This window comes from Vanessa atalanta, chromosome 21 (genome assembly GCF_905147765.1).
Source record: "Vanessa atalanta chromosome 21, ilVanAtal1.2, whole genome shotgun sequence".
NCBI lineage: Eukaryota > Metazoa > Arthropoda > Insecta > Lepidoptera > Nymphalidae > Vanessa > Vanessa atalanta.
Genome location: NC_061891.1, coordinates 1,908,285 through 1,934,719, shown reverse-complemented (window position 1 = coordinate 1,934,719; position 26,435 = coordinate 1,908,285). Strand labels below are relative to the sequence as shown.

The following is a 26,435-nucleotide window of genomic DNA, read 5'->3' as shown; positions in this document are numbered from 1 at the left end:
AATTTCGAAACGTCGATATTTATTCTCTCTATGTTTGGTCTTACTGTCACACTTACAGCACAGGGCACAGAGTACATAATATTATTATATTATACTGTGTGTGTTGTTTTCGCATCTCAAAACGGATGTTAAATCCAAATAAAATATTTTAATCTTATCTATAATGTTTATTTGATCGTACAATAATCGGGTTGATAGAATATCAGCATCATATCTTAATGTAATGCCTGTCAATTCACTAAAGCGTAACAGTGAACGGGGGAGATAATTTATTGTAATTCCTTTCAGTTAGTTTTCAACTAAATGTTATTTGGTGCTCATAATGGAAGATTATAAGTTTCTTTTTAAAGTTGTGTTAGTGGGTAATGCTGGTGTCGGTAAGACCTGTTTAGTGCGAAGATTCACACAGGGCTTGTTCCCACCAGGCCAAGGTGCTACAATTGGTGTTGACTTTATGATCAAAACTGTGGAAGTCGACGGAGAGAAAGTGAAGGTGAGCAGGATATTACGCACGATGCCTTTAATATAATACTTCAATTACTATATTTGGTTTTTTTACCAAGTTTTTTTCATAGTTATAAATGCAAAATTTTACATACAATGAAATCTTAAGGAATGTTTTTAGAGTAATATAAAAATTAAATAACATACATTTTAAAGGCTGAATCTTATTAATTGACTAGCTTTGTTATTGAGCAAGAATTCTTAAAGTATAGAAATTTTAAAGTAATTTTTTATATGTACACACTTTCAGCTACAAATATGGGATACCGCAGGACAGGAGAGATTTAGATCTATAACTCAGAGTTATTACCGCTCTGCACATGCATTGATATTGGTGTACGATATATCTTGCCAGCCTACCTTCGACTGCTTGCCAGATTGGCTCAGAGAAATAGAAGAATATGCTAGTCATAAGGTTCTTAGAATATTAGTTGGTAAGTTTTTATTTCTAAATATTGCGACTTATAGTTATTTATAAAAAACATAACATATATCTTTTCATAGGTTTTTTATTTTGTTTTATGCTTTGGTATACAATTTGAATTGTTGTATTATGTAAATGATTACACCACTCAATAAGAGAATGTATTGCATATTGTTGAGTAATATATTATTTATATTGTAATTATACTTTTTTTCTTTACTAACATCATGCTCAGCAGTGAAGAAGAACATAGTGAATTGGTAGGTCTGAAAAAGTATTATGTTTAACCCTTATCTGCCCATGGGATACTTTTTCACATAATGAAAAAAAACCACTTTGTAACTGAAAACTACAATTTACAGAAGTTGCTTAAAGTCCTATATAAAACATATGTGAAAGTTGTTAAAATTTATGTATAATAAATTTCTGGGATCTTGTACGGTAGGTAAGGAAGCAGCTGTGGAGTTATTTTATAATCCTCAGCTAGGGCTGAGTAGTGCTTTGGTCTTGATGAATTTCTTGTCATTTTCTTCTTTGTACCATACTATGTTAAAAAACTATTCTTTTTTTTCAAGGTAATAAAACTGATAGAGAGGACAGAGAAATCCCTCGGCATATAGGAGAAGATTTTGCACAAAGACATGGGATGTATTTCTTAGAAACATCGGCAAAAGAAGCAGAGAATGTGGAAAGGCTGTTTATGGAGATAGCTGTTGAACTAATGGAGGTATAGTAAAAATATGTAATTTAATACTTAATTTTTTTATTGTTATTGTAAACCTTAAGAAGATTGCCAGCCTAAGGGGGAATTCAGTTTATGTGGGATTCTTACACACACCTAAACCTGGTGAATGCATCATTTCATATTGCATCCGAGGCATTAATAAGGAGGATAAGGGACACTCTCGCATGCATTTCGCAAAACTCCTTATGTGGAGGGATATACTTTCAATTCCGATCCCCCTACTCTCCAAGAGAAGTGGTCTTGATCCCAACGTCATTGGCAGTGTACCACATGCATTTGGTGTAGACCTTTTTATATCCATCCATCATAACCTATGTGGACATATTGGACCAAAAGGACATTATCGCTTCAAGCTTGATTTGGCGGATTTTATTCAAGTAACATATTTTAATTACTACATATTATAAAAAGAAAATCCAAATAAGCACCGCATCGCACCCCCCTCCGCTGAGTCTATCTGTCTGTCAGCTTGAACATAGTAAACTCCAACAGTTGAAGAACAATTTTTCATATGGTTCTCAACAATGGATAGAGTGATTACGAGAATGGTTTACGTGCATAATTCATAACGATTGCGGGGAAATGGCTGAATTATGACAATGATTGTTGAAGATGTTAAAAAAATGTTCTCACCGAGAGCTTTACTGTCTTGCGCCGCATAACTAGAGTCGTATATATTTCGGTATAAATGTTTTGAGGAGACCATTACTCTACCCATTTAAAGCCCGGACCGGTGACTAGGCATCATCCTCCTGTCCTTATCCCATTTTATTTGGGGTCGGCGCAGCATGTCTTCTTCCATATATCATATCATATCTGTCTGACGTCATCTCACAGGTAACATTCTTTCCAGCCATATCGTTCACCATCTATCCATCGTTTCTTTGATCGTCCCCTTCTTCTATCTCCGTCAACATCCATACTTAAGACCTTCTTCACAATATGGTCCTCATTTCTCCTCATAACATGCCCATACCATGACAGCCGGTTTCCAAATAGCTTCTCTTCGAGTTAGAGTTTGAAAACTTCCTCTTATATACTCATTCGTTACTCTATCCATTCACGTAACACCACACATTCCTCTCAACATACTCATCTCCGCGACATGCAGTTGTCTTTCATTTCCGTCTGTGTTGACCGGTGTCTAGTATTTTAATATAATAGTCTCACCATCAATGAACAAACGCGGATCATTATTGTGTTATGACTGAGTTATCTCTTCTCTAATGAGTTATCCTTATGAATAACTTGTCAAAAAGTAATGGTACCAAGAAGTATTTTTTTATTATTATGGTATAGGTCGGCAGGCGAGCACATGGACCACCTGATGGTAAGTGGTCACTATCGCCCATAGACAATGGCTCTGTAAGAAATATTAACCATTCCTTACATCGCCAATGCGCCACCAACCTAGGAATCTCAGATGTTATGTCCCTTGTGCCTGTAGTTACAATGACTTACTCTCCCTTCAAACCGGAACACAACAATACTGAGTACTTCTGTTTGGCGGTAGAATATCTGATGAGTGTGTAGTACAGCATAGCACTAGCTAGCAGTTAGCAGTTAAATTAATACCGATTCATTCGAGCATCAAGACTGCGACTCTCAAAGTTACGTATTGGGTATTGTAAATAACAATTTTTTTATATATTGTTGTCCATGTCAATATAAACTCTTCATCATTTAAAATATTATAGGTTTAAGTGAAGTTTGGTTCAATGAAAATAACTGCAGGTTTTTCCTTTTAAATATAAGTTAAAGCACCTTTTCTGACAGATAATGTAAATAATTTATTTATATATTCTATTTCAGCAAGCAAAATGCAAGGAGTTGCCCAAATATGACGGCAGCCTAGGTCCAATCAACGGCAAGACGACATCTGTAGGTGATGGCTCATGCTGTCTCCGATCGTAAACCTAACGAATTTATCTCATTGATATTACTAGTGTTGTAAAACTCGTTGTTTTATAGAGTTAATTTATTTTTTGAGTATCGACGATGAATAATCGAGGATTTTGTTATCATGCTTTACGTGGTTTTTTTGTTTAGGTGTCGGTTTTGTTTATGGTTTTTTTTTCTCACGTTGATATGAAAACTCAATGCACGCATAATTAATATTTACGTGTAGGTCTGAATGAATATAACTTAAAATACAAAATATATGTTATGATTGGTTAAACAAACCGCTTAAAACTTATTTGGTCGTTAATTTAGTGATACTGCTGTTACTTTTATATTATTAAAAGTAGTATATATAGGCAAAGGCTAAATAAAGCGATTCCTAATTTAACCGATTTTGTGCAGTTCGTCTTTATTCTTCATGATGTAAAAGTAAAAACTATAGAGCAAGGGATTAAAATAATTAGGAAGACTAATACTATAGGGATGTAAAAGGAGAGTCACTGAGCTATTATATAGTGATGTTTGTCGCTGTTAAAATATTATTAAATAAATGGTGGTTTTACTAAGATAAATGAAAGTTATAAATTAAAATCGTATTAATTCAGTCTTACACATTTATAGAAAAGTTTTTAATTATTTTTCCTTAATCACAAAACATGAAATAAATTATCTCTATAAAAACACTCTAAACTTAATATTTTAATGTAGAGCTGAAATCATTCCATTGCTTTTAAGAATACACTTTGTCACAATTTCATGTTTAATTTTTACAATACAATTTTTTCCGGAAATGTTATGGATACTTAACATAGGAAAAAACTATAATTTTTTTTTTATATTTAATGCAAATAAGTCTAGCAAAGAGTAGTTGCCATAACAGTTAATAATTTAACATATTTTATGCCAGTCGTATTTGAAATAATATATTGTTCTAATTGCGCTTTTCATAATGACTGTAGCTTTTAAGAAGATTTGGAGCCTATTTCATAATGCTGCATTAATTCGAGTCTCCTAATCACCTTAATATGCAGTGTTTGCTAAGTTAAGTTTCACGGTACCTTCTCAGCCTGAGCCTGCTCAGCAAAACATAATAAAACATTGTATACATATTACTAGAGACACGTGCGATTGGTATAGTTGCAATAATTATGGTGGCTGCTCTCAATATTTGCCCTTTTTTAACCTACATTTTACTCATAAGTGACATTGACAAAGGTTGTGAGGTTGGAGATGAAAATGTATAGTATTTTTGGTTAGTGTGTTAGTTATTTTATTAGTTTTATTGTTGTATTATATAATTATGTTATCCTTATAACTGAACGTTCTATTCTTTATTTTTGACAGTACACAGCCTCACTAGATTGAATATAAATTCACGGTGCTTATATATCACAATGAGATTTGCTCTGAAACTGCCAAAAATTGGGAACGGAAGGTTCATTTTACAATATCACGGTTGTATTTCAGTTAAAATGTACACTTACTAACTTAACCTGATTTTTAGTATATTTCAATGGTCGGAGGAGTAAAGATAAACGAATCTTATATATTATACTTAATTCTTATGATTTGCTTGAAGCTCTGGCATATTGTGTATTTCAAACAATTTTTGATTAATATTTTCTCGTTTAAACAATTTAATAATTTCCTTCGTATGTTTCGATGACAACTTACCCTACAATCAAGGTAGAATTTTTAAAGAATTTGAATTATATCAACAAATTTAAGTCCTCCTGCCTTTGAAGTTGACTATAAAATAATAAATATCTTTATGCAATTAATGCAAATGCTTCGTTCTTAATTATTCGTCAAGTTATTCGCCATTTTTTTTTATAATCGAACTATATTTAAGATTAACCGGTGACATATACATTGATTTATTTATCGTTATATGAAGTCGAGGCATATCATTGTGACATGAGATTGTGATAGAGTTGTCGAGTTAACGGATTTGCTGTTGCAATTTAAATTGTTTTATTATTAATTTTGTTAGTGTAGTAGTCCGTGAAAGGTTAACTAGACAATGTGTAGGTTTTAATGTTAATAATTATTATGTATTAGACTAATGCCCGATCTTGACTATAATTTATTTATTACTAGCTAATTCCTGGTATGTGTTGCAATGTCTATTTAATATATATTTTTTGTAAACAATTATCCGATACTCGCCGTCTGTTGTACTTTGATGGTACTGTATCAGAAACGAAAGGTATGTACAAAGTTTGAACTCGATCGGATGATTGTGTAGAAACACATACGGGACAAACAAAGGAATTTTCTTTTTATATGTATAGATTGTAAATACCACAATGATAATTAGATGAAGTTTTATATGTATATATTTTATTATTGTGATGTATTGTCCATTGAAAGTATTAATTTTATACATATAATATGAACCTCAACCACAGGTAAAAAAATAAAACATCTTAGCTAGTGATTTGAGTGGTTACACGTAGACTCAATCTAAGCTAAAATATATTTTATTTTACAATTTTGTTGTTGGGTTAACTAAATAGTTATGATCATCTTTGTGCTAAACTTGCCTCGAAACATTGATCAAAATTAGATTAATTACTTTGTCTTCAATCTGAACGGCCATTGGTGGATGGCCATCGATGACGCTATAAGCGACCAATGAGCATTCAGTATTCAGTCTGACTGAAGTAATGATGCTTTAGAAATGACTCGTTAGTCATTAAGGTTATTAATTATTTTTTAATTATCATAGTATTGTTTACCATCCTATTGAATTATTATCTTAAAATAGGCATGTTGTTGTATTGTATATTAAGTATTACTGTCTATCTAATTATCATTGTTGTTAGATGTGTTAAGGCCAGTTCACACATGTACCCAAGAAGCCTTTTATGGTGGCTGTGAGAACATAGAGGATCGTAGCCAAAATTAGTGTCGAATAGAATATTCCATTTTTATATTTAATAAATATATGTATTTTAATCTACGCCTTCAGTCTTAAGATATTCTTGCCGATTTTTTTATATACTTTCTTAGAACTATACTAATTTGGCAGTACTAAAGACGGTTGTTTTTAAAATCAGACGTATACTTTATCCACACAACTGTAAGATATATTATATATAACATATTTATTTATTGTAACTAAAGAGATAGGAAAATTTTTAGTCTAGCCTAATTAGTGTTGAGATTGTGTACAAAAGAAACGGCTTCACTGATTTATTGTAATACGCAATGTACATATGTGTACAATTTTACGATAAACTCACACTATGTATTAAATTCACAAGCCTTAATTTTTAGTTAAAATTTTACGGTGCAGTGTGCATGTGTAAACAGACCTTTAGAGATAATAATTATCTTTTTATGCCCATTTTTCGTGTACAGTCATCACATATTGTGGATATATTTTTTTTAAATTTTTATTATTTTTTTATTTTTATATGAAAGTTATAATGTGTGCCCATAACATGTTAATTTTACTTTAATGTTAATTATTTATTAATATTTATTGCAATATTAGGTGCGTTTTTTGGATTTCATGTAATGTTGCTATATTTTTTTATCATCACATTGATATTATGTGCACTTTGGTGTCAGATTTTTTCGATTTATTTTTAATGTCATTGTTGTATAGTGATAATCGTGCAATGAATCGTCTCGATGAATATCGAAGGGTTGCTAATAATCTATTAGATTTTTGTAGCCTTTTCTCATGTGTTATTTTTATTAAGCCTTTGTAACTGTCAAAATGTGAACGCGATTTTAAAAATAAAGAGGTATTTGGTATCAATTAATTAACAGTGTAGTTTATATGAAATATTAGATGTAATAAGGGGACAACAAGAGTTGACAGGAAGGCTTGGAACATCAGTGAAACATTGGTTTTGATGAATTTTTTTATAAATACTTACCAAATTACGATACTTCAATAAAATAGTTTATTGACTATCTCTGGGTACTTAAAGCAGTCATTGCAAGTAGTAGTATATTTTTTTATATTCGACCCAACTGAGATCTATTATTATGGAAACATTTATTGCATTAACAACATACCACTACAGTGTGTAGAGGACTTCTATTGATATTTGTACATATATGGGATATAACGAAAATGGTTTATCTTTTTTAATAGTTTTCCCATCTAATTTTTAGCTACACATTATCCTACAAATTTTTAGTTTAAAAATCGTTATGTTCCTGAGAACTCATTAGCCAGGTTATTTAGTAAGAAGATGTTCCCTTTGAATGTATATATTAGCTTTAATTTCATTTAAAATAATGAACTATAAATACATATATCAGCAGTCTTACTAATAAAGGATATATAGCGGGTGAATAGTTACACAGTAGTTTATATCTTTTTAACGACCATTATTTGATCTTTGAAAAAAGAATACAAATTACTTTCTATGCAACCACTATAAAACCTTTTTTCTAGTAAGATCTCATTTTTAATTCAACATTTTTGACAGTTACCATAGCTCGATAGACCAGTGAGTTGTTAATGCTAAATAATTATTATTACTTAATCAAATGTTCAATTCAAATTGGATCTGAAATAGCTACTTAATATCTTCGTGTCATCGATCATAGAAATTAATATATCACCAAAGAACTAAATTATTGTAATGCAATAAATCAAATGATCACTTTTGATATGATTTTGTTTTATTATAATATGCTCGTAGCTGTAATTTTAATTCAGATAAATAATTTTATTTCCTTCTATGCTTAGATTATTTATGTATCTAGATAGTGTCGCACTACAAATGAACTAAAACAAGCGGGCCAACTTTATTATCTTGGTGTGCGTGACAGCTACGCTTGATTCTTGCCAAACGTCATATTACTACTAGTGTGCGTATACTTAATATTGCCTACTATTTTTTTTTTTCGACGCGTTCTCAGCTTTGTAAGTCTAGCTAGATATATGAATAATCAAAGCTTCTAAGCTTAAAACTTTCAAATTGTCTCTTATATGTAAAGTATAAATAGTTGTGCTTTTAATATGACAAATAAATTTATCATCGATTAACACGAATAAAGTTTCATTACAATTTTTTTAATGATATAATTTGTATGGCAGAGGTCGGTGGATACGTGAAACGATTCGTTGGTTATCTTATAAGGCTGTAGCTTCCAGATTCCAACGACCAGGGTTCGATACCTGGGAATATTCCAGTTATTTGCTTCTTATAGTATAAGAATTCAAACGGGCTGCCTGATGGTAAGTGGTCACCGCCGCCCAAAGACATTTGCGCTGTAAGAAATAATAATCATTCTTAACTTAGCCAATGCGCCACCTACCTTGGGAGCTAAGACCTTATGTACTTTACTGTAGCTATACTGGTTCCCACAAATCTGAACAAAAAAACGCTAATAATTGCTGCTTGGCGTTAGACCATATACAGAATAGGTGGCACCTATCCAAACGGACTAGCACCAGCTCTACCACCAAAATACTATTTGGTGTCAAATTGTATCATAAGAAATATGCAGAATATAAAATATGAAAAAATATGTGTTTGGGCACATACATATGGAGTAAAATATCTTCTACACAGTACTTGTTACCAGTTTCGCCATGGAATAGTCCTTACTTTCACTATATGGCTAAAAACTATATCAATGGCGAGGACATAACAGCACGTACCATATAAATAATAGATATAAAGTGAATAAAAAATTGATACTGTATAATAAATGTTTATATAAAACATGAAATGAAAGGAGTATTAATATTTTTTAAATGTAAAAATATTTTGATGTTGTTCAATGTTGAATGTTCTTTTAAATTATTATAATTTCTCCACAGACGTGCTTTGTGTATCATTGTTATAGCATATCTTATTTTAAGGTGCCTGCTTTTTAATGGCATATATTTATTATTAAAATCGGTCAGCGCCCTTAGTTGTACACATTTTCGGTATTAATATCTATTTATCTCTGCGTTTTGAATTTTGGTTCATCTATTCTATTTAATTATCAATGTTGCTAGTTCTATTAAAAATATATTAATAACATTCATGGACAAATGTATTTCATTAAACTTATTATATTTTAATTAAACATGTGTTCCTTTTTAATTTTAAAACATTCTAATATGAAGTGTTTTGTTTTTAAATATTATTCTCAACCATCTTTATTAAGAGTTAAATAATTTGCTGAAATGTCGTTTAAAAAGATATATTTTCATAAAAATCCACGAAATACTACATCCATACAAATACGCATACGTACGTTAAAAATACATTGCCTTTTTTTATTTTTATAAAATTAAGTTACCTTTGTTGTAAGTGTCATCGACTTGTAATTGTATTATTGATCCATACAAAACGTCGCTTCAATCGAAATGGCCGACGTTTAGGGGGAGTGTCTTCTATCTAGCGGAAATCTGTTTCAGAGTGATATATCTCGCAAAGGTGAGTTATTAAAGTATCTTTTTACTATAAGTGCAGTGTTCTAAAGTTATTTATAAAATATTTTCAGTTAATATAGTGAACTTATAGAAGTTGCTAGTATTTCCGGCCGCGACCGGGACAAGTTATTCAAAACAAAGTGTTTAGAATATTTATTAATTACTGTTGTTTAGAACGTTTAACTTGTAGCTGTTTTTAAAGTAAATTAATTTCTTACAATCGTATTGTTAATACACAAAGCAGGATTAATTTTTTTAAAAAATTATTTCGATGTCATACTTATTTATTTATAAATTACAACTTTTAAATACAAAAAAGTCTGATGATTAAACGGATACAGATAGTTAATATATAAATTATTTCAGATATCGTCAGCCTCTTGCGAGGCTCATCTACATTCCATATATAAAAGACTGATAACTTTTTAAAATTGGCTGAAAATGGCCTGGCGTTTTAAAGCCTCTAAGTATAAAAATGCAGCACCCATTGTGCCAAAGCCCGAAGCATGTATACGGGACATTTGTGTCGGGTCATATCAGACTTACGGGAACAATATATGTGCATCAGCTGCTTTCATGGCATTTAACTGGGAGCATGTAGGATCCAGTATGGCAGTGCTTCCTCTAGACGACTGCGGGAGGAAGAGCAAAACAATGCCATTGTTACATGCACATTCCGATACTATCACTGATATGGATTTTTCTCCATTTCACGATGGTCTACTTTTAACAGGATCACAAGACTCATTGGTAAGTCATTGTTGGATGTTTAAACAATAAAAAAAAAAATTGAATTATTATGTTTCGTCATATATTTAACAGTTATTAAACAACCTCATTAGTAGATTTAGAATTAGCATAATTCATTGCTCGAGAGGAGGATCAACAGATTTTTGTTAACCTACATGTGGAATAGAGCATTGAAATTGAATTTACCGGTTGTTTTATGATGCACATTAAATGCTGGGTTGAAAAACCTGCCAGATTTATTTGAAAGCTTAATTTAAAAGTAGTTTTAATATAAAATTAGTTTTGAACTACTAGTTGTTTTAATAATTTTGTTTACATTTAATCAAAAACAATTACTATACATAATATTACTTTTATGTGTACATTATAATCACTGTTATTAGTGTGTGTGGTGTTTATTTTGCAAGCGGATATAAAAATGGGTACCAATTAATTGTGGAAAATTTTATGTGTGGTGTATAACATTACAATCTACATAAACATTATATTTGTTTTAGTACATATATATATTGAATTGATTAAAATTTTACATTATTAGCATTTAATATACTTATAAATAGCCTCTAATTTCTAAACTTTCAAATGCCAATTATAAAAGATTACATTTGATTTAAATCTTCCTTACGGTTTTAATCAATCATAAACATGTTATAATCATATACAATTAAATTTATGTATCCTGCGTAAATATCAATGATTAACCCCAAGCTCTTATTATCCGTGCAATGTTGAACCATATAATATTCCTTATTTAAATAAATGTATAATGATCTTTGTGATTATTTTATAATATACACCCTGTCCTAAAAATGTGGTATTGTCTTTGTACATTATTGTTTAGATATTTTGTATTCGTCAATGGAATTAATATAATTTCCTGTTGCACTGTTGTAACAATATCTCATTAGTTTTATAGATAATGTTAGAAACATAAAGTGATAAAGTTATTTATTATATTTATTTTAATTAAACTTCCATAAATTTTTTATATTGTATTTATCATCTGGATTTGCTAGTGTTACAATTATTTTTAAATATACAATAATCAGTAGATGAAAATAATTAGTATTGGAATTTATTTTATGAATGAACCTGTATCATGTATATTATAAAAATTTATATCTGTATGTTAATAATTTTTCATAATTTTTGCTTAAATTTCACCTTTCATAATGCATTTAAAGAAAAATTTCAATACAATAGATATGGACTTTTATTTATGAAATTATTTTAAAAATTATAAGCTATGAAAATTAAACTTATGCCAATTAAATAATGCATTTAAAAAGATATTTGTAATATTATGATGATAACCATTAAAAATATCTTATTTTTCGTCTCCTTTTTCGACTCTTACACACTTGAGATTACAAAATTTGAGTTGTCTTTTTAATTTTAGGTAAAAGTATGGCATATACCGCCAGAGGGACTCAAGGAATCTCTATCGGTTCCTGAGTGTACTTTATCACAGAAGCAGCGCAGGGTAGAGAATGTGGGCTTTCATCCAGTGGCAGATGGTCTCATACATGTTGCCTCTGGACATGACTTTGCTCTGTGGGATCTGACCACACAGAAGGAGGCTTTTGGTAAGAATAATTATCTTAAATATAAATATGTATATATAAACAGTAGAGTAATACAGTCTTACTTGTAAACATGTTGATTATTAGTTTAACACTGTCTCGTCTTTTTTTGTCAATATTGATTTTACATTTGTAAAACGAAGACATTGTTTGTGATTAAAACATTTCATAAATAATGTATACTGATGTTTATTTTTTATTAGTTTTAGTTACTTAGTTCTCAATTACATTATAGGATTTCCTTTATTCTAAGTATGTATAATACTGTCTACAATAAATAACAATTATTTATCTGTAATTGAATAAACACCAATTTACAGATAGAAAGTAAAGTCAAATACATTACCGATATAAACATTGACAATATTGATTATAATATCGTTTTCCAATTATATCTAATTGTAAATATGTATGCTCTCCACTGGTACTCTCCAGTACAGGAGTAATTCCAAACCATCTACACTATTTAATTACTGAAACTCCTGGAAAATGCCATCACCATGCAAAAAACTGCCATTCTAAATACATGTCGTCTTGTATGTCGTTTTCTTCACGATTAACTTAAAACTTATTTACTATTTAAGTACTAAATAAGAATTTTTAACTCGTTCATGCCTATAAATGATTTAAAAAAATACCAGCACTCATGCTTAGAAAAACACATATACGAATAATAATAATATATATTTAATTGTTTTTTAGTAAATAAAGATCATACAGAAGTCATCCAGTCTACTTCTTGGAAGAAGGACGGAAAGCTAGTAGCGACTTCTTGCAAGGACAAAAAAGTTCGCATTTTGGATCCTCGAGCCGACAGTCCCGTGCTCGGGGTCGCCAACAGCCACCAGAATATTAAGGACAGTCGCCTCGTGTGGCTCGGAGACACTGACAGAATTCTCACTACGGGTAAGATTATTCTTTATTTAAATTGTGACATACTTGCTTGCAAAATTGGTAATTTGAAATTCATATCATAGTGGAATACCAAACGAAATAAGGATTTTATATGAATTGCAAACTAGCAATTAGTAAGTGGCCAAGTGTAGTGAATCCTCAAAAGAAACTAAATACAGATGATATACAATTACAAAAAATATGACCGTCACGTGAAGCGTTGACATTAATTGTTAGTGAAGGAGTTTATAGACAAAACAAAAAACAATAAATATATGACGCATTAGGGAATTGGGTTCGTCGGGGGAGAGGGGATACGACGTCATAAGATCGCGTCTTGTCTTGATCCCCCAAGGTGCGCCAATGTTTTACAATGTAATTGAAATTAATTCACAGGTTTCGATTCGGCTCGGCTTCGTCAGATAATGATCCGTGATATTCGTAACCTCTCGCAAACCCAGAAAACGTTAGAACTGGACTGTTCCACGGGTGTCTTGATGCCCCTGTTTGACCCCGACACTAACATGCTGTTCCTGGCCGGGAAGGGAGATACGACTATACTGTACATGGAGTTGAGCGATCGGGAGCCTTACCTTATTGAGGGATTGAGGCATTCTGGTGAGTCTTTATTTTCTTAGGTAAATAGGAATTAATTAAATTAAAATATGAAAAAAAAATGGCTCGTAGGATTCGGTAAGATTCAGGGACTCTATTATTTAATTTAAATTGTATTTTACAGGAGAACAAACTAAGGGGGCGTGCTTAGTCCCGAAGCGTGCTCTCCGAGTGATGGAGGGTGAAGTGAATCGCGTCCTGCAACTCGCTGGGTCCTCGGTCGTGCCCATCATGTACCAGGTGCCGAGGAAGGTACGTGATAAATTAAGTCGATAGTATGAAAAAAATAAACTAGTTTTTATATTAAACTAACCGAAAAGGAGTTCTAGAATATTTCTAAACTAGTGTCGATCGGCTGGATAGAGTCAGCCCCTGAAAAAACATGTAAAGCAACGTCATAAGTGTACAGAGGCACTGACGTGTGGCGTGTGTGCGCAGAGCTACCGCGAGTACCACGCGGACCTGTACCCCGACACGCGCGGCGCGCTCACGTACCTCAGCGCGCCCATGTGGCTGCGCCACCAGGACTGCGCGCCGCCCACCGTGTCGCTGCACCCCGACGAGCGCCTCGCGCAGGTACGCCTGATGTCCCGTTTTGAGGCATCACTGCTCCTCCTATTCACCCCTCCGTTTGGTGCGGTTGAAGCTTGTGCTCTGTAGGAGTGGGCCAAGGGTCGGGATCGAACCTGCCACTTTATACATCGCTAGGTGGCCCGTAAGCCGTTGCGCTATATACGCCTCAATTTTATTGATATAATAGAGAGTGAGAATTTCATTATATAGTGAAATTTATTCCTTGAATGGCATAAACGCCTGCCGCCCATAAGATTCCATATTATTTCGTGTGTAGTTAGCTAGATTTTGTGTCGGTTCAGATACCCGCAATTTTTTTGTTATTATCTTTCAATAGTCCATTCCAATTCCAATTTCCAGAAGAGGAGAAAAGATAAACAAACTTTAAATTGATAGATTATTCCATTTTACCGAAAGAACTTTACTTTAATTTTACTTCCAAAGTTCCGAAAAAAAACGAACTTTAATATTTTTTTTCATAAAATTCCAATACCACAGAATATTTAGATATTGACACAATGCTCTATAAACGCAAGAACAATGATTAACTAATAAATTAAATTCACGAAAAAAATGGTAATAAAAAATAAACCAAAACTAAATTAACTCAGTAGTATATTGTAAAAATTAGAATCGAATCAGATTAACAGTAAAAAGTTATTAATTATATCATTCATTAATAAAAAAAAACATTTGACGAATAAATTATTCACTACTTTTCTTTCACTAAATAAACTTGAATGCCATCTTAATTCAAGGCCAACGTTGTTTATGTATCTCCTCCCGCCACTATAATGCAATTAATGATTTTCAATGTACAAGCATTCTGTTACCGTGCCTTTAGTATAGTTATATGTTTTATTATAATTTTTAATTCCCTAATTTTTAATTTTTGCATGTAAACGTACATAATTTATATCAAGTTAGATTTATCATTTCGTCAAATATCTTGTTTATAATATTTAATAAATTTTTTCGTTTATTGCATGATTAGTGTTTTTTTTTTTGTCGGTGGAGTTTTTTTTTTCGTTCTTACGGTTTGGTTAATAATTTTTAGGAATAAAAAATATTATTTAATTTTTTTGTTGTTGGTGTGTTTTTTTTTTAATTTTCTTCTTATTTTTGTGTGTTGTGATATTTATTTTAAAAGCTTTGTGTAGTTAGTGCTAAAAGAGGATTTGGTAGTAACATTACATAAAGTAAGTAATTTTTGTTTTTTTTTTTATTTTTATTTTATAATAGTAGTATAAGTTTTAAATATTGACTTGATTAAAATATATTCTTTCCAGACACACAGAGGTAACCTCGAAGAATTCGTCAAAGCGATATTAGCAATGCCATCGCCAAAGAAAACTGAACCAAAACCAATCGTAACTCAGAAGTCAGAGGAACCCTTGAAGCAAACACAAAAACCAACGCAACCTGAACCCACAGATGAAGATAGAATAGACTTCGTTAACGTCAAAGACCTGATCAAAGGAATGGAGAAACAAAAATCGGAACCGAAAGACTATTCCAAGGATACGAACGGCATCCACAAGAAAATAACTGATAACGGTCACGATTACGACAGAAAACTGGAAGATGACGTCGAAACACAAAAGACCGATGAAGATACCGAGAAGACTATCAAGTCCGATAAGTCTCTCGAAAAGACGGAGAGTTCAGACTCATCCGAGTCCCTATCGAGAAGCAATAGTTACATAAATGGTGTTCCCGTTCAGGTGCCTAAGCCCTTGCCAAGGTCGTCCATATCGGAAGCTGGATCTTCTGACGACCAGGTCTCAGAAGCGCCCAAACCTAAACCGAGGACAACATCCGTTCCTGGGTCTGGTTATAAGGTATTTCTATATATCCTGCATAGGTTGGTGTTGGTTAAATATTATTTATGTTGTTTGAATAATATATATATATTTTTATATTAATAGTAGGGCGTGCAAATGGGCCACTTGAAGGTAAGTGGTCACCACCTATAGGTATTTTCGCTGTAAGAAATTTAAACCATTTCAAGCAGTAGTACTTAGTGTTGTTGTGTTCCGGTTTGAAGGTTGAGTGAGCTTGTGTATGCTCGTTATGCAAGTGATGGCTTACATAGCCAATGCGTCATCGACTTCAGCATCTCTCTCGAGTATATTTTAGAATTTTCATGTCTGTGTTTACATAAAAACGAGAAAACTAAATACTGTGTTTAATGTATGTAAATCTCCTACTGAGGAGAAGATTCGGAGATTATTTGAACATGATGCTCCAAAAAGGTTGCATTATTAATACATGCAAGTTTCCTCGAACCATATAAGGAAAAAAAAATCTTCAGCTTAGATACAGATGTAGTGAATAATCCTTTCCTATCGGCAAAACTCGGAACAACGATAACACCCGAATGGTGCCGATGTGTCTATGAATTACTGTATTATTAAATTACGTGTAGGTATCAAATAAATCGCATACTTTATTTATCAATGTCAAATGTCAAACTGCCCGTTTGACGTATATTACAATGAGATGTTAAAACCACCACGATTCTATAATATAAAGAATTCGTTAGGTAAACAAAAATATAACTAGTTACCGAGGACGTTTTATTTCAATAAAACGCACTGATAAAAACTAAATTCCGGTTGAGATGATCTAATGATTCTATAAGGATTGGAACCCCAAAAGTCTAACTATAAGTCAAAACTACAGTAGGATTTTGCAGATCTTTTTATAACAATAAATTTTTGTAATTAATTAAAAATACTATGACATAACAAAAAAGACACCTCAACATAAAACAAAAAATACCAGCAGAGGAATTAATATAAATAAATATGATTTGTTAATGTGGATCGAATAAAATCAATGTTTATTATTTACAAAAATGACAGACAAGAGTAAAATGTAAAAAGTATATCAAAATATAGGTGGCCTGCATTAGTACACGAGTCCATGAAGTTTATCAAAAAATCTAACATAAATATCAACAAAATATTTCTGTGGTATTAACTACTCTATATAGATACTTCCTCTTGCAATGCGACCGTTCCCTACGTTGTCTCGATGGGTACTGAGTGCGAGTGAAGTAGTAAGACAAAAACGAACATTTCCGAGAAAATACGAAAGGAAAGGATTATTCACTACATCTATACATGTGTCTAATAATTGTTTTGTTTTGTTTTTTTTAAACTTACCTAATGTTATGTATATATTTATGATTTTCTATAACTGTACTGTGTGTTTTATAAAATTGTTGTTTTTTTTTATAATTGGTTCTTATATTATTTTTTTTTTTGTGTGTCTGTTTTTTTTTTAATCCCAAACTTGAAAAAGAGTTAGCATTACTTCAAGTTGTGTGATATCTAAGCTATTTGTGTACAATAAAATCTTAATTAGATTCTGAAATATCAGCACTAAGAATCTTGTATTTAATATTAAAATAGTAATTATATTGTCAATGTTTTGTAACATTCCAGCCTCGCTTGGGACCAAAGCCGTTCTCAGCGTCGGCCGGGAGCGAAGAGTTCTCGTTCGACAAGGTGTTCTCCGTGCCGGCCGTGCCCGGACTCACCAAGTCTGATTCAGGTCAGTTTAATGCATTTATTTAAGGAGTTTCCAATTTCGTTTCAAGTATTATTTTTTAAGTTTTAATTTGTAAGGTTACATTGTATTTGTTTATTACACTCTATTGATGGAAGGTTTCTAATGTTATAGATTTCATCAATCCATCCATTCCATCCATCACAATATAACCAATTTTATAAAAGTGGCCGATTTCACATATTAAGTACTCAATGGTGCATGAAACTTTGACTCTCAATTCGCAGGTGAAATCGCAGATGGGAACTAGTATCTAATAAAATAGGATTTTATATAGGATATGTTTACTGATTTAGTTGGCACCCATTTGTTATTTTGTATTAAAAATATTGCCTACAGGTTTATCTCCTGTTGCGTCCGATGCCCGTCCGGTCAGAGACGACGAGAAGGAGAAGTCATTATCACCAACGAGTGATGTTGAAGTTGCTGCGAACAAGGGTAATCAATTGATTATTTAAAACAGGTCTGGCCAAACCGGGGCCCGCATTTTTGATTTACTGCAAATACGTCATAATAATATAATAAATTTTGGGAAAGTATCTTGACTGGACAGTCTTGATTTAGAACGAAATTCCAAACAGTTTTTTTTTATGACATATCACAAATTAAATCTGTATTTTTTCAAATACATTAATTTTTAATTGTATCTAATTAAATTGGATTTTTTAGATTGGAATTTCCTTAGTTGATTACAATATGTATCATAGAGCATGTGAATTATAAACGTCAATTAATCATACAATATAAGAGTCTATAACCACACTGGATTCAATCTGTTAGATATTGTGAAGTCTGTGAATAGAAAAAGTATAATAAATTTATTGAATTAAATTTTGTTAACAGAAGAATATACAAATGGGAAATCTGACACGAGTTTGGAAGAGGAAGTGAACTCTTCGGATTCGGGATACAGGCCCAAGACACCCGGGACCGCTGAGCGGAGAAAGATGTTTGAGACTACCGAGTGAGCTACTTTTATTATTAATCATGAAATTATAAATATAATCTTGTTTAAATTAGTGAGGAGCGTTAATTTTCCCTAGTGGTTAAAATGAGTCTCAGTGGAGAGTTTATTTTTAACTGTTCAAATGAACGCTCGGCAGCGGCAGCAGCCAGTCGATAGCGGAGCGCCGGCGCGCGTACGAGGCGCGCTCCGCCAGCGTCGCCAACGACGAGCCGCCCGCCTCGCCCGCGCCGCTCCGGTACAGCTCTTCCTATGCCCCTCGCATACTAAGCCCCTTGACTATTCCTTTCCTCACATAAGGCATCGTACCGCATATTCACCTGCTACCTCATATATTACCTCACTCACAAACTTACCATCTTATTACCGTTTACCTACAATTTGCTGTCAAATGTTGTTTATTTGGCTTTTTTCCTGTTATGGTTGGAACAGAGTATAGCAAACTTTACAGTTGAAATGAGTATGATATTTTATGGAAATTTATAAGATTTTTTTTTACAGACGTAGAGATTCATTAAAGTCTCGCAAGAGTCCAGAACGTGAAGAAAAACGATCTTCGGTGCCCAACGTCACCACGAAAAGAACATCTACAGTCTTTGGTAAATTAATAACGAATATAAATATAAATAGAGGAAAAAAATATACATAAGTAATATCATGTAGAAAATTTGTTGCGGATACTGCTACTGATATTGTACCTAGTTAATTACAAGTTTGTTTCTAGGTAAGGTATCCAAGTTCCGACACCTGAAAGGCACGCCGGGACACAAATCCACCCACGTGGAGAACATCAAGAACATCAGCAGACAGATCTCCGGCGAGTGCAACGGCTTCTACGGTAAGTATCTCGGCCGGCGTGATCGAATGCGACGCGAGTCGCGTCGAGCGTGTCGAGTTGAGTCGAGTCGTGCGGACGATGAGCGGGCGCGTGCGCAGGCAACGGCGTGCGCTGCGGCGTGCCCGTGGGCGGCGGCGGCGGCGGCGGGCGCCTGGGCGTGGTGGAGCTGCCGCTGGGCAGCACGCCGGCCGCGCGCGCCGCGCTGCGCCACCCCGCCGCGCTGCACCCGCACGCGCTGCTGCACCCCGCGCCGCTGCAGGACTGGGCCTTCGACCCCTTCGACGAGCGCCGCCTGCTCGTCGCCTGCGACGACGGCCAAGTGCGCGAGTGGATCCTGCCCGAGGACGGTGAGCGCGCGCACGCACACGCACACGCACACAAACATTGTATATAGTTTTAAAATCAATAGAAAGAATTATTTGCCAAGAAAAGTATTATATAAACTGAATACCAAATTTTCTAAATAAAATATAATTAATATTAAAATATAAAGTCAACTGAACACTACTTCTAATGCTGTTTTGTTTTTTGGGCTTATCTCATACTAATGTAAATTATTATTTAATTAATTTGTTTGTTTGTTTTTAAACCAAATTTGAAAACAATTTCAACACTAATTAAACATTCAACATATAACTTGTTATTGACGTAACATGATTTTTACTAATATTTATTTTTGTAGGTCTCCAAGAATCGACGAACGAGCCCAACCGTACTTTCTCAGCTCATCCCGACAAAATATACATAATCCGCTTTCATCCGACCGCTGCCGATCTCCTGACCACGGCCGCCCACGACCTCACCATCAAGATCTGGGACCTCAGCCAGGAGACTCCGACGGCTGAAATCACGCTGACCGGTCACACTGATCAGATATTTGCGTTAGATTGGTCGACATGTGGGGAATACTTGGCTACCGTTTGTAAGGATGGTAACATACGGGTTAGTTTTATTTTATTAATATTTGACGGTGAGTTATCTGTAACCTTAGACTGGCATTTAAAGATGTCAACTGTGGGACTCAAAGTGCTACAGCTCAGGTCAGGTACAGTTGGTCCGATTAGTTGGCGACGTTATGATATTACGTCGAAAAAATACAAGTCGATAGTTTGCATCATCAAAATCTTAGGCTGCCATAATACATATATATAATATAGGGGAGCCATTAACTCCCGGAGTGCTCACATGACCGTGTGGCGCGCAGATATTCAAGCCGCGCGCGTCGGCGGAGGCGCAGCGGCGCGGCGCGGGCCCCGTGGGCAGCCGCGGCGCGCGCGTCGTGTGGGCGCTGCACGACACGCACCTCGTCGTCACCGGCTTCGACAAGTGCGTACTGACCCCCACTCGCCATTGCATTGTTCCAGTGCTTTGCTATAACAGAGTAAAGTACTTATTTGTTAAATTAAAAATTGAAGTGTTGGAATTATTTCGAATCCATTTTTATAAATGTCATGAATATAATATATCTATCTCACTCTATCGCAGTCCTTATGGTGTCGCTAGCGATTCATCCATTTAATATAATTGCTTGTTCTGTCTTTGTCAAGGACTTGACGGGTATTTTTTCTAATGTGAGATAAGCAATGAGTATGACAGTTTTTGAACTGTTTAAGGGTGTCGGAGCGGCAGATTCTGCTGTACAACGCGACGGATCTCAGCGCTCCGTTGTGCACGGTGGGCCTGGACGTGTCGCCCGCCATACTGCACATACACCTCGACCACGACTCCAATACGCTCTTCCTCACCGGTCGAGTGAGTACTTCCTTTGAATATACACGTAATTACATTCACAAACACAATCACTCTCAAATTTCCACTTGGAATATAGAACATTTTAAAAGGAATATAGTTTCTTATATTTAAATTATATACACACAAATTTAAAATAATATCTTAAATTTATTTTAATTCGTCGTATCGTTAATTTCCAGGGTGATTCCACCATCTACTGCTACGAAGTGACGAGTGAGGCGCCTTACCTGTGCGCTCTGTCTCATCACCGCTGTTCCACGTTGCACCAGGGCATCGTTTTCCTGCCCAAGAACCTGCTAGCAGTGGAGAAGGTGCGGACATGTTTTACATATACATCCCTATTAATATTCTGCATACCTGTAGTGAGTTTCAGTAATTTTGAGTGCGAACAACACGATAATATAAAATATCCCTAATTCAGGTGGAGTTCGCGCGAGCGCTGAGACTGACGAATGGCAACATCGAACCGCTGTCGTTCACGGTGCCCAGGATAAAAGTATGTGGCATTATTTACTTCTCCACCTATGAGTAATGACGTCGAGATGCGCGACGTATCGCTGACTCTGCCCTCGGTGGCGCGCTCCCCAGAGCGAGCTGTTCCAGGACGACCTGTTCCCGCCCACGCTGGTGACGTGGCAGAGCTGGCAGTCGGCGCGCGCCTGGCTGGCGGGCGGCCGCGTGCCCGCGCGCACGCACAACCTGCAGCCGCCCGGCATGGAGCCGCGTGCGTACACACACACACACCACACCACACCACCACTTATATACTGCACTGTTTATATTAATGTTGTTTCTATTTGAAAGTGGATTACAACTGAATATAATTCTCAGTGTCGAGTCACACGGCTGCCGCGCCGGCCAAGGAGAAGCCTCCGCAGAAGCCCAAACCAGATCTCATCAAATCTCACGTACCCATGGACCCTAAGGATAAACAGGAGAGCGTGAGTATATTTTTTTAATAGTATACGTTGGTTTTTTTAGTGAATGAGAAAAAGAAAACTATTTTTGGGGTCAAACAACTTTGCAGGTCTACATATAACGGTACCAATTTCACAACAGTCGGATAATTGGTTTAGAAACACATTCATGTTTATTTATTAAGAAGATTCAATTACTTATTTGTATATTTTTTTTTACAGATAATGAAATCAATGAGTGCTAAAGTGACAGTGAATCTCAAGTTGGAACAGGACAGTATGGAGGGGGTCGACGAGTCGGAATGGGACCAATGAGAATCTTGCTGAGACTCCAAGAGAACGAATGAATGAACGAACGTATGAAACATTCACTGAATGTATTTGAATTATAATATTCTTATATCCAGTTATTATTGAAAAGTATTTAACTAAATTATATTTATCATATATGAAATTATATATCATATGAGTTTCAGATTTCTTAACAGTATTCAGTTTGACATTCAATTTTATAAATAACTCTTTTTGATTCAGAGGTGACAACGATTTCTGGTTATATTAATGAAATTTTAATTTAAATATGATCAGTGAAGACCCCTGGTGCAGTATATATAAGTTTATTTACTCGGTATACTTGAGTAAAGATCAGTATATAAAAATAGACTTGACGTCTCTTAAATAACCAATGTTTGTTCTGACATTTTTAAAGAACTTTGAAATGTATTTTTCGTGATCTCATGTGGTCAATAGTTGATATTTTGACATCAATACTCGACTATTCTACACAAGTATATCGTCTAAGTAGCAGTAAGTAGTCCGGTATTAGTCCATATCCAAGGATACCCGAGTCCTAGATCTAGGTTACCTAGCCGCCCTAAGTGTTTTGATACTCAGCCGACATGCGATATTTTATAAACATTTTTCTAGCGTATACCTATTTTAAATAATGTAACTTTATAGCATAGATAATAAATAATATCACTTTCAATAGTTGACCACGATCTTATTTTGTGAGACAATGGAATTAAGTTTATGTCTTTACTTATTACAGAAAAAAATAGTTTGCATAAAAAAAAAATCAATTTTTTATTGTTTACATAAAAAGAAATAAATGTTTTCTTTTTTCGAAAAACAATAACTAATATCCAAGAGCATACTTAATTTGTATTTTGTCGGATGTAATACTGTTACATGTAACAAGGTGGAGTAGACCAATGAACTTCAAAACTCTTAAACCTGTTTAAGATGATGTTTAGGTCCTTGCCCAACAGTGAGACATCTGGTCATTTATAATTTAAAAAAAAAAACACATCACATGATACTTATCACCCGAAATTATAAATTGGAAGCAGTTCCGTCATTGTTCTATTGCTAAACAGTAATGTAAGATGTAGATCTTATGTCTTTGGTCATTAATTAAACTGCTTCACTTATGATTTATATCAGCACGTGTCACGTGACAAAATCAAATAAAACAAACAAAAAAAAAAACATTTATGTCTCTTTATGTGGTTAAGATTCTCATCGAAGTAATGTAATACAATTTTAGTGGCCTGTCATATATTTTGTAACTTGATTCACTAAATCACACCATGTAGTAATTAAGTACATTTTAAAAACATTTTTATAAACATATAGGACACAAACAGATTCCTAAACCACCCTCTATCCTAAAGCATTCTCCATTTATAAATGCACTTATGCCAACATTTCCTTTGAAACGGTAGTTGTTACTTGTTTTAAACTTTTCAATATTAAAAAAAAAAGAATTATTTATTTTTTCTTATATAAATGATTAAGACTCGCGATTAGTAATGAATTATTTATTGGTTTTTGTAATCGGGTTGTGTTATTGATATAGGGAATGGATTTGATCCTTACCAACTTAAAGTAAATACTTGGAAAACAGAAAAAGATTGGAAACACTTGCGACTAGCAAGCTATGCGTTAGACTTGCTTATTTACTGTCAAGAATTTAACAATATTTGGACAAGGAATAATCTGAGAAGAACCGATGAAACTCAAATATTAAAAAAAAAATTGAAAATAAACATTCATTCCAAAATTAGTGGAAATATGAAATCCTGTGTCACGTGATCGGTGTTTGGTAATTGTTTTATTCGTATCGATGTCGATCGTCAATAATTATATCGAAATACTTTCAGCGTAAATATAAATGATTATTTAATATGTTATGTTGGTTTACACACAATAGCGACAGGCGGTAGTCGCTTTGCCTCTTTCTACGTTTCGGTCCATTCTCTATAGTAATGATTTAAACTCTGCAAATATTAATTAACATTATTTTTAAATTCTTTTGAATTTTATCAAGTGATAATATATTATTTAACGATTTCAAGTGTTGTGATCTCGATACAAGTGACCAAACATACGGTATAGTCTGTGGCGTGCTCATTTGATGCTCATTAATATTTTTTCGGGCGTCGTTTTTTTTAAACAGATATTAATTCCCTGATATTTTTTCTATATACTTACTCTCTATATTATAATTTTTTTTACACAACATATTAGTGACGTTTTTATAAAAACGATTGGTGTTTATTAATAAACGTCCAACTTGTGTTGGCGAATGTATATTAGCTGCGACTAATACTGGATTTGTAGTTCAAATCAGTACTTACCAAGGGCTTTATATTTATATATAATGAGCATGCTTTCTAGTAGCACGTAGTAGATGAAGTGTTTCGGGTTCAAACACTATTATAGTCACAAGGGTTTATACGTTAGTGAACATTTGTAACTATGTGTCACCGTAAGATTACAAATATCGTTAGATTACAATCTATCTAGTCAGATTGTAAACGGCCGGTGGATTGGCGGATGCCGGGGAGGCGGGGGGCACATAACGTACTACCAATCAGCGCGCGAGATGCATTCCGTTCTACGCCAGTTCACAATTTGACCGCTTCCCATCGATAGATTACAATATACCGAAAAATAATGCGTTAAATTGCAATCATATTTCACGGTTCACAATATTTCGATAGTTTACAATCTCACGAGATAGATTGTAATCTAACGATGCTTGTAATATTACGTGAACATAAACATTAACACAGTTATTGTGGCAATGACAAGCGATTGACTACATCGTGCTACGTAACAGGTGTGCTCTTATCACGGGGGCGCCCTGTTCTGTACGTTGTGAGCACGCTCTTGGTAAGTGCTTTTATGATTAGACTAAACTGATGACGTAACCAACGTAGAGGTAATTACTCGACGTCCACAAAACCCTATCATTCCTACGTTCTGCCATATGCATTTATTTACACTATGTGCTTTTGTATTTTATTATTGTATTATATTCGTATTGCATATAAATAAGGAGAATATAGGGTGATCCTATGTATTAGGGAATTGACGTATAAAAATAATGTAACCGGTATATTTCTATAGTCATTATACATATGAAGTTATATATAAATTTATATGTAATAAATGAAAGCGTTTAGTACCGCTAGATGATGCCATACACGACCGTTTTGCTCAATACGCCAAAGAGTTTATATATCGACAAAAAACAGGCATGTTATTAAATATTTTATATCGGATTTAGATATTATTTTTTACATTTTTATGTCGCGTGACCATGGACATTTTATGTGCAATATAGAGATGTTTACACGGTTGATGTATTAACAGTACAATAAAAATTCTTTATTGTACACCAATAAACTTGAAATAAAACTCAGACAAGGGCTGCTTAGTAGTTATGTATTAGCGACTAGGCAGCCCTCGTCTCTTTCAGGTAAGCCCGAGGTAAAGGATAGTTTTTTTTTTTTGTATAAATAGATAAATGAAAATCTATTTAGTTACTTGGACTACATGCAAGTGTTTTTAAATGTTTCATTTTTAATTAAAGCTGGACTAACATAGGCAAGGCCGTGAGTAAAAGACATAACCTAACCTATTTATAATATAATTTAAAAAAAAACTCTTGTGTTCCTGGGCCCAATTTTTTGTGAATTTAAATATTT

At 33.8% G+C, this 26,435-nt stretch overlaps 2 protein-coding genes across 3 annotated transcripts; both read left to right on the top strand.

The window, feature by feature from the left end:
• The first annotated feature begins 71 nt into the window (after nucleotides 1–71).
• LOC125072406 (ras-related protein Rab-30-like) lies at nucleotides 72–8,255 on the top strand. The gene is made up of 4 exons (XM_047683033.1): nucleotides 72–493; nucleotides 755–938; nucleotides 1,504–1,655; nucleotides 3,486–8,255. The coding sequence occupies exons 1-4, from the start codon at nucleotides 323–325 to the stop codon at nucleotides 3,585–3,587; spliced, it is 609 nt and encodes a 202-aa protein (XP_047538989.1). The 5' UTR covers nucleotides 72–322; the 3' UTR covers nucleotides 3,588–8,255.
• A 1,621-nt stretch (nucleotides 8,256–9,876) lies between these two features.
• Nucleotides 9,877–23,493, top strand: LOC125072263 (coronin-7). Of its 2 annotated transcripts, XM_047682809.1 has the most exons (23): nucleotides 9,877–9,979; nucleotides 10,342–10,725; nucleotides 12,125–12,311; nucleotides 13,011–13,214; nucleotides 13,599–13,820; nucleotides 13,942–14,069; nucleotides 14,256–14,393; nucleotides 15,680–16,231; nucleotides 17,843–17,951; nucleotides 18,306–18,404; nucleotides 18,810–18,930; nucleotides 19,070–19,168; nucleotides 19,432–19,529; nucleotides 19,655–19,768; nucleotides 19,867–20,115; nucleotides 20,451–20,710; nucleotides 20,973–21,094; nucleotides 21,382–21,520; nucleotides 21,700–21,831; nucleotides 21,942–22,016; nucleotides 22,109–22,244; nucleotides 22,352–22,461; nucleotides 22,660–23,493. In XM_047682809.1, exons 2-23 carry the CDS (start codon nucleotides 10,417–10,419, stop codon nucleotides 22,750–22,752), a joined length of 3,696 nt encoding a protein of 1,231 aa, XP_047538765.1. In that variant the 5' UTR covers nucleotides 9,877–9,979; nucleotides 10,342–10,416; the 3' UTR covers nucleotides 22,753–23,493. The 2 variants fall into 2 exon arrangements, with proteins under 2 accessions (XP_047538765.1, XP_047538767.1); XM_047682811.1 differs by lacking the exon at nucleotides 15,680–16,231 and having other exon boundaries at nucleotides 22,660–23,491.
• The last annotated feature ends 2,942 nt before the right edge of the window (nucleotides 23,494–26,435 follow it).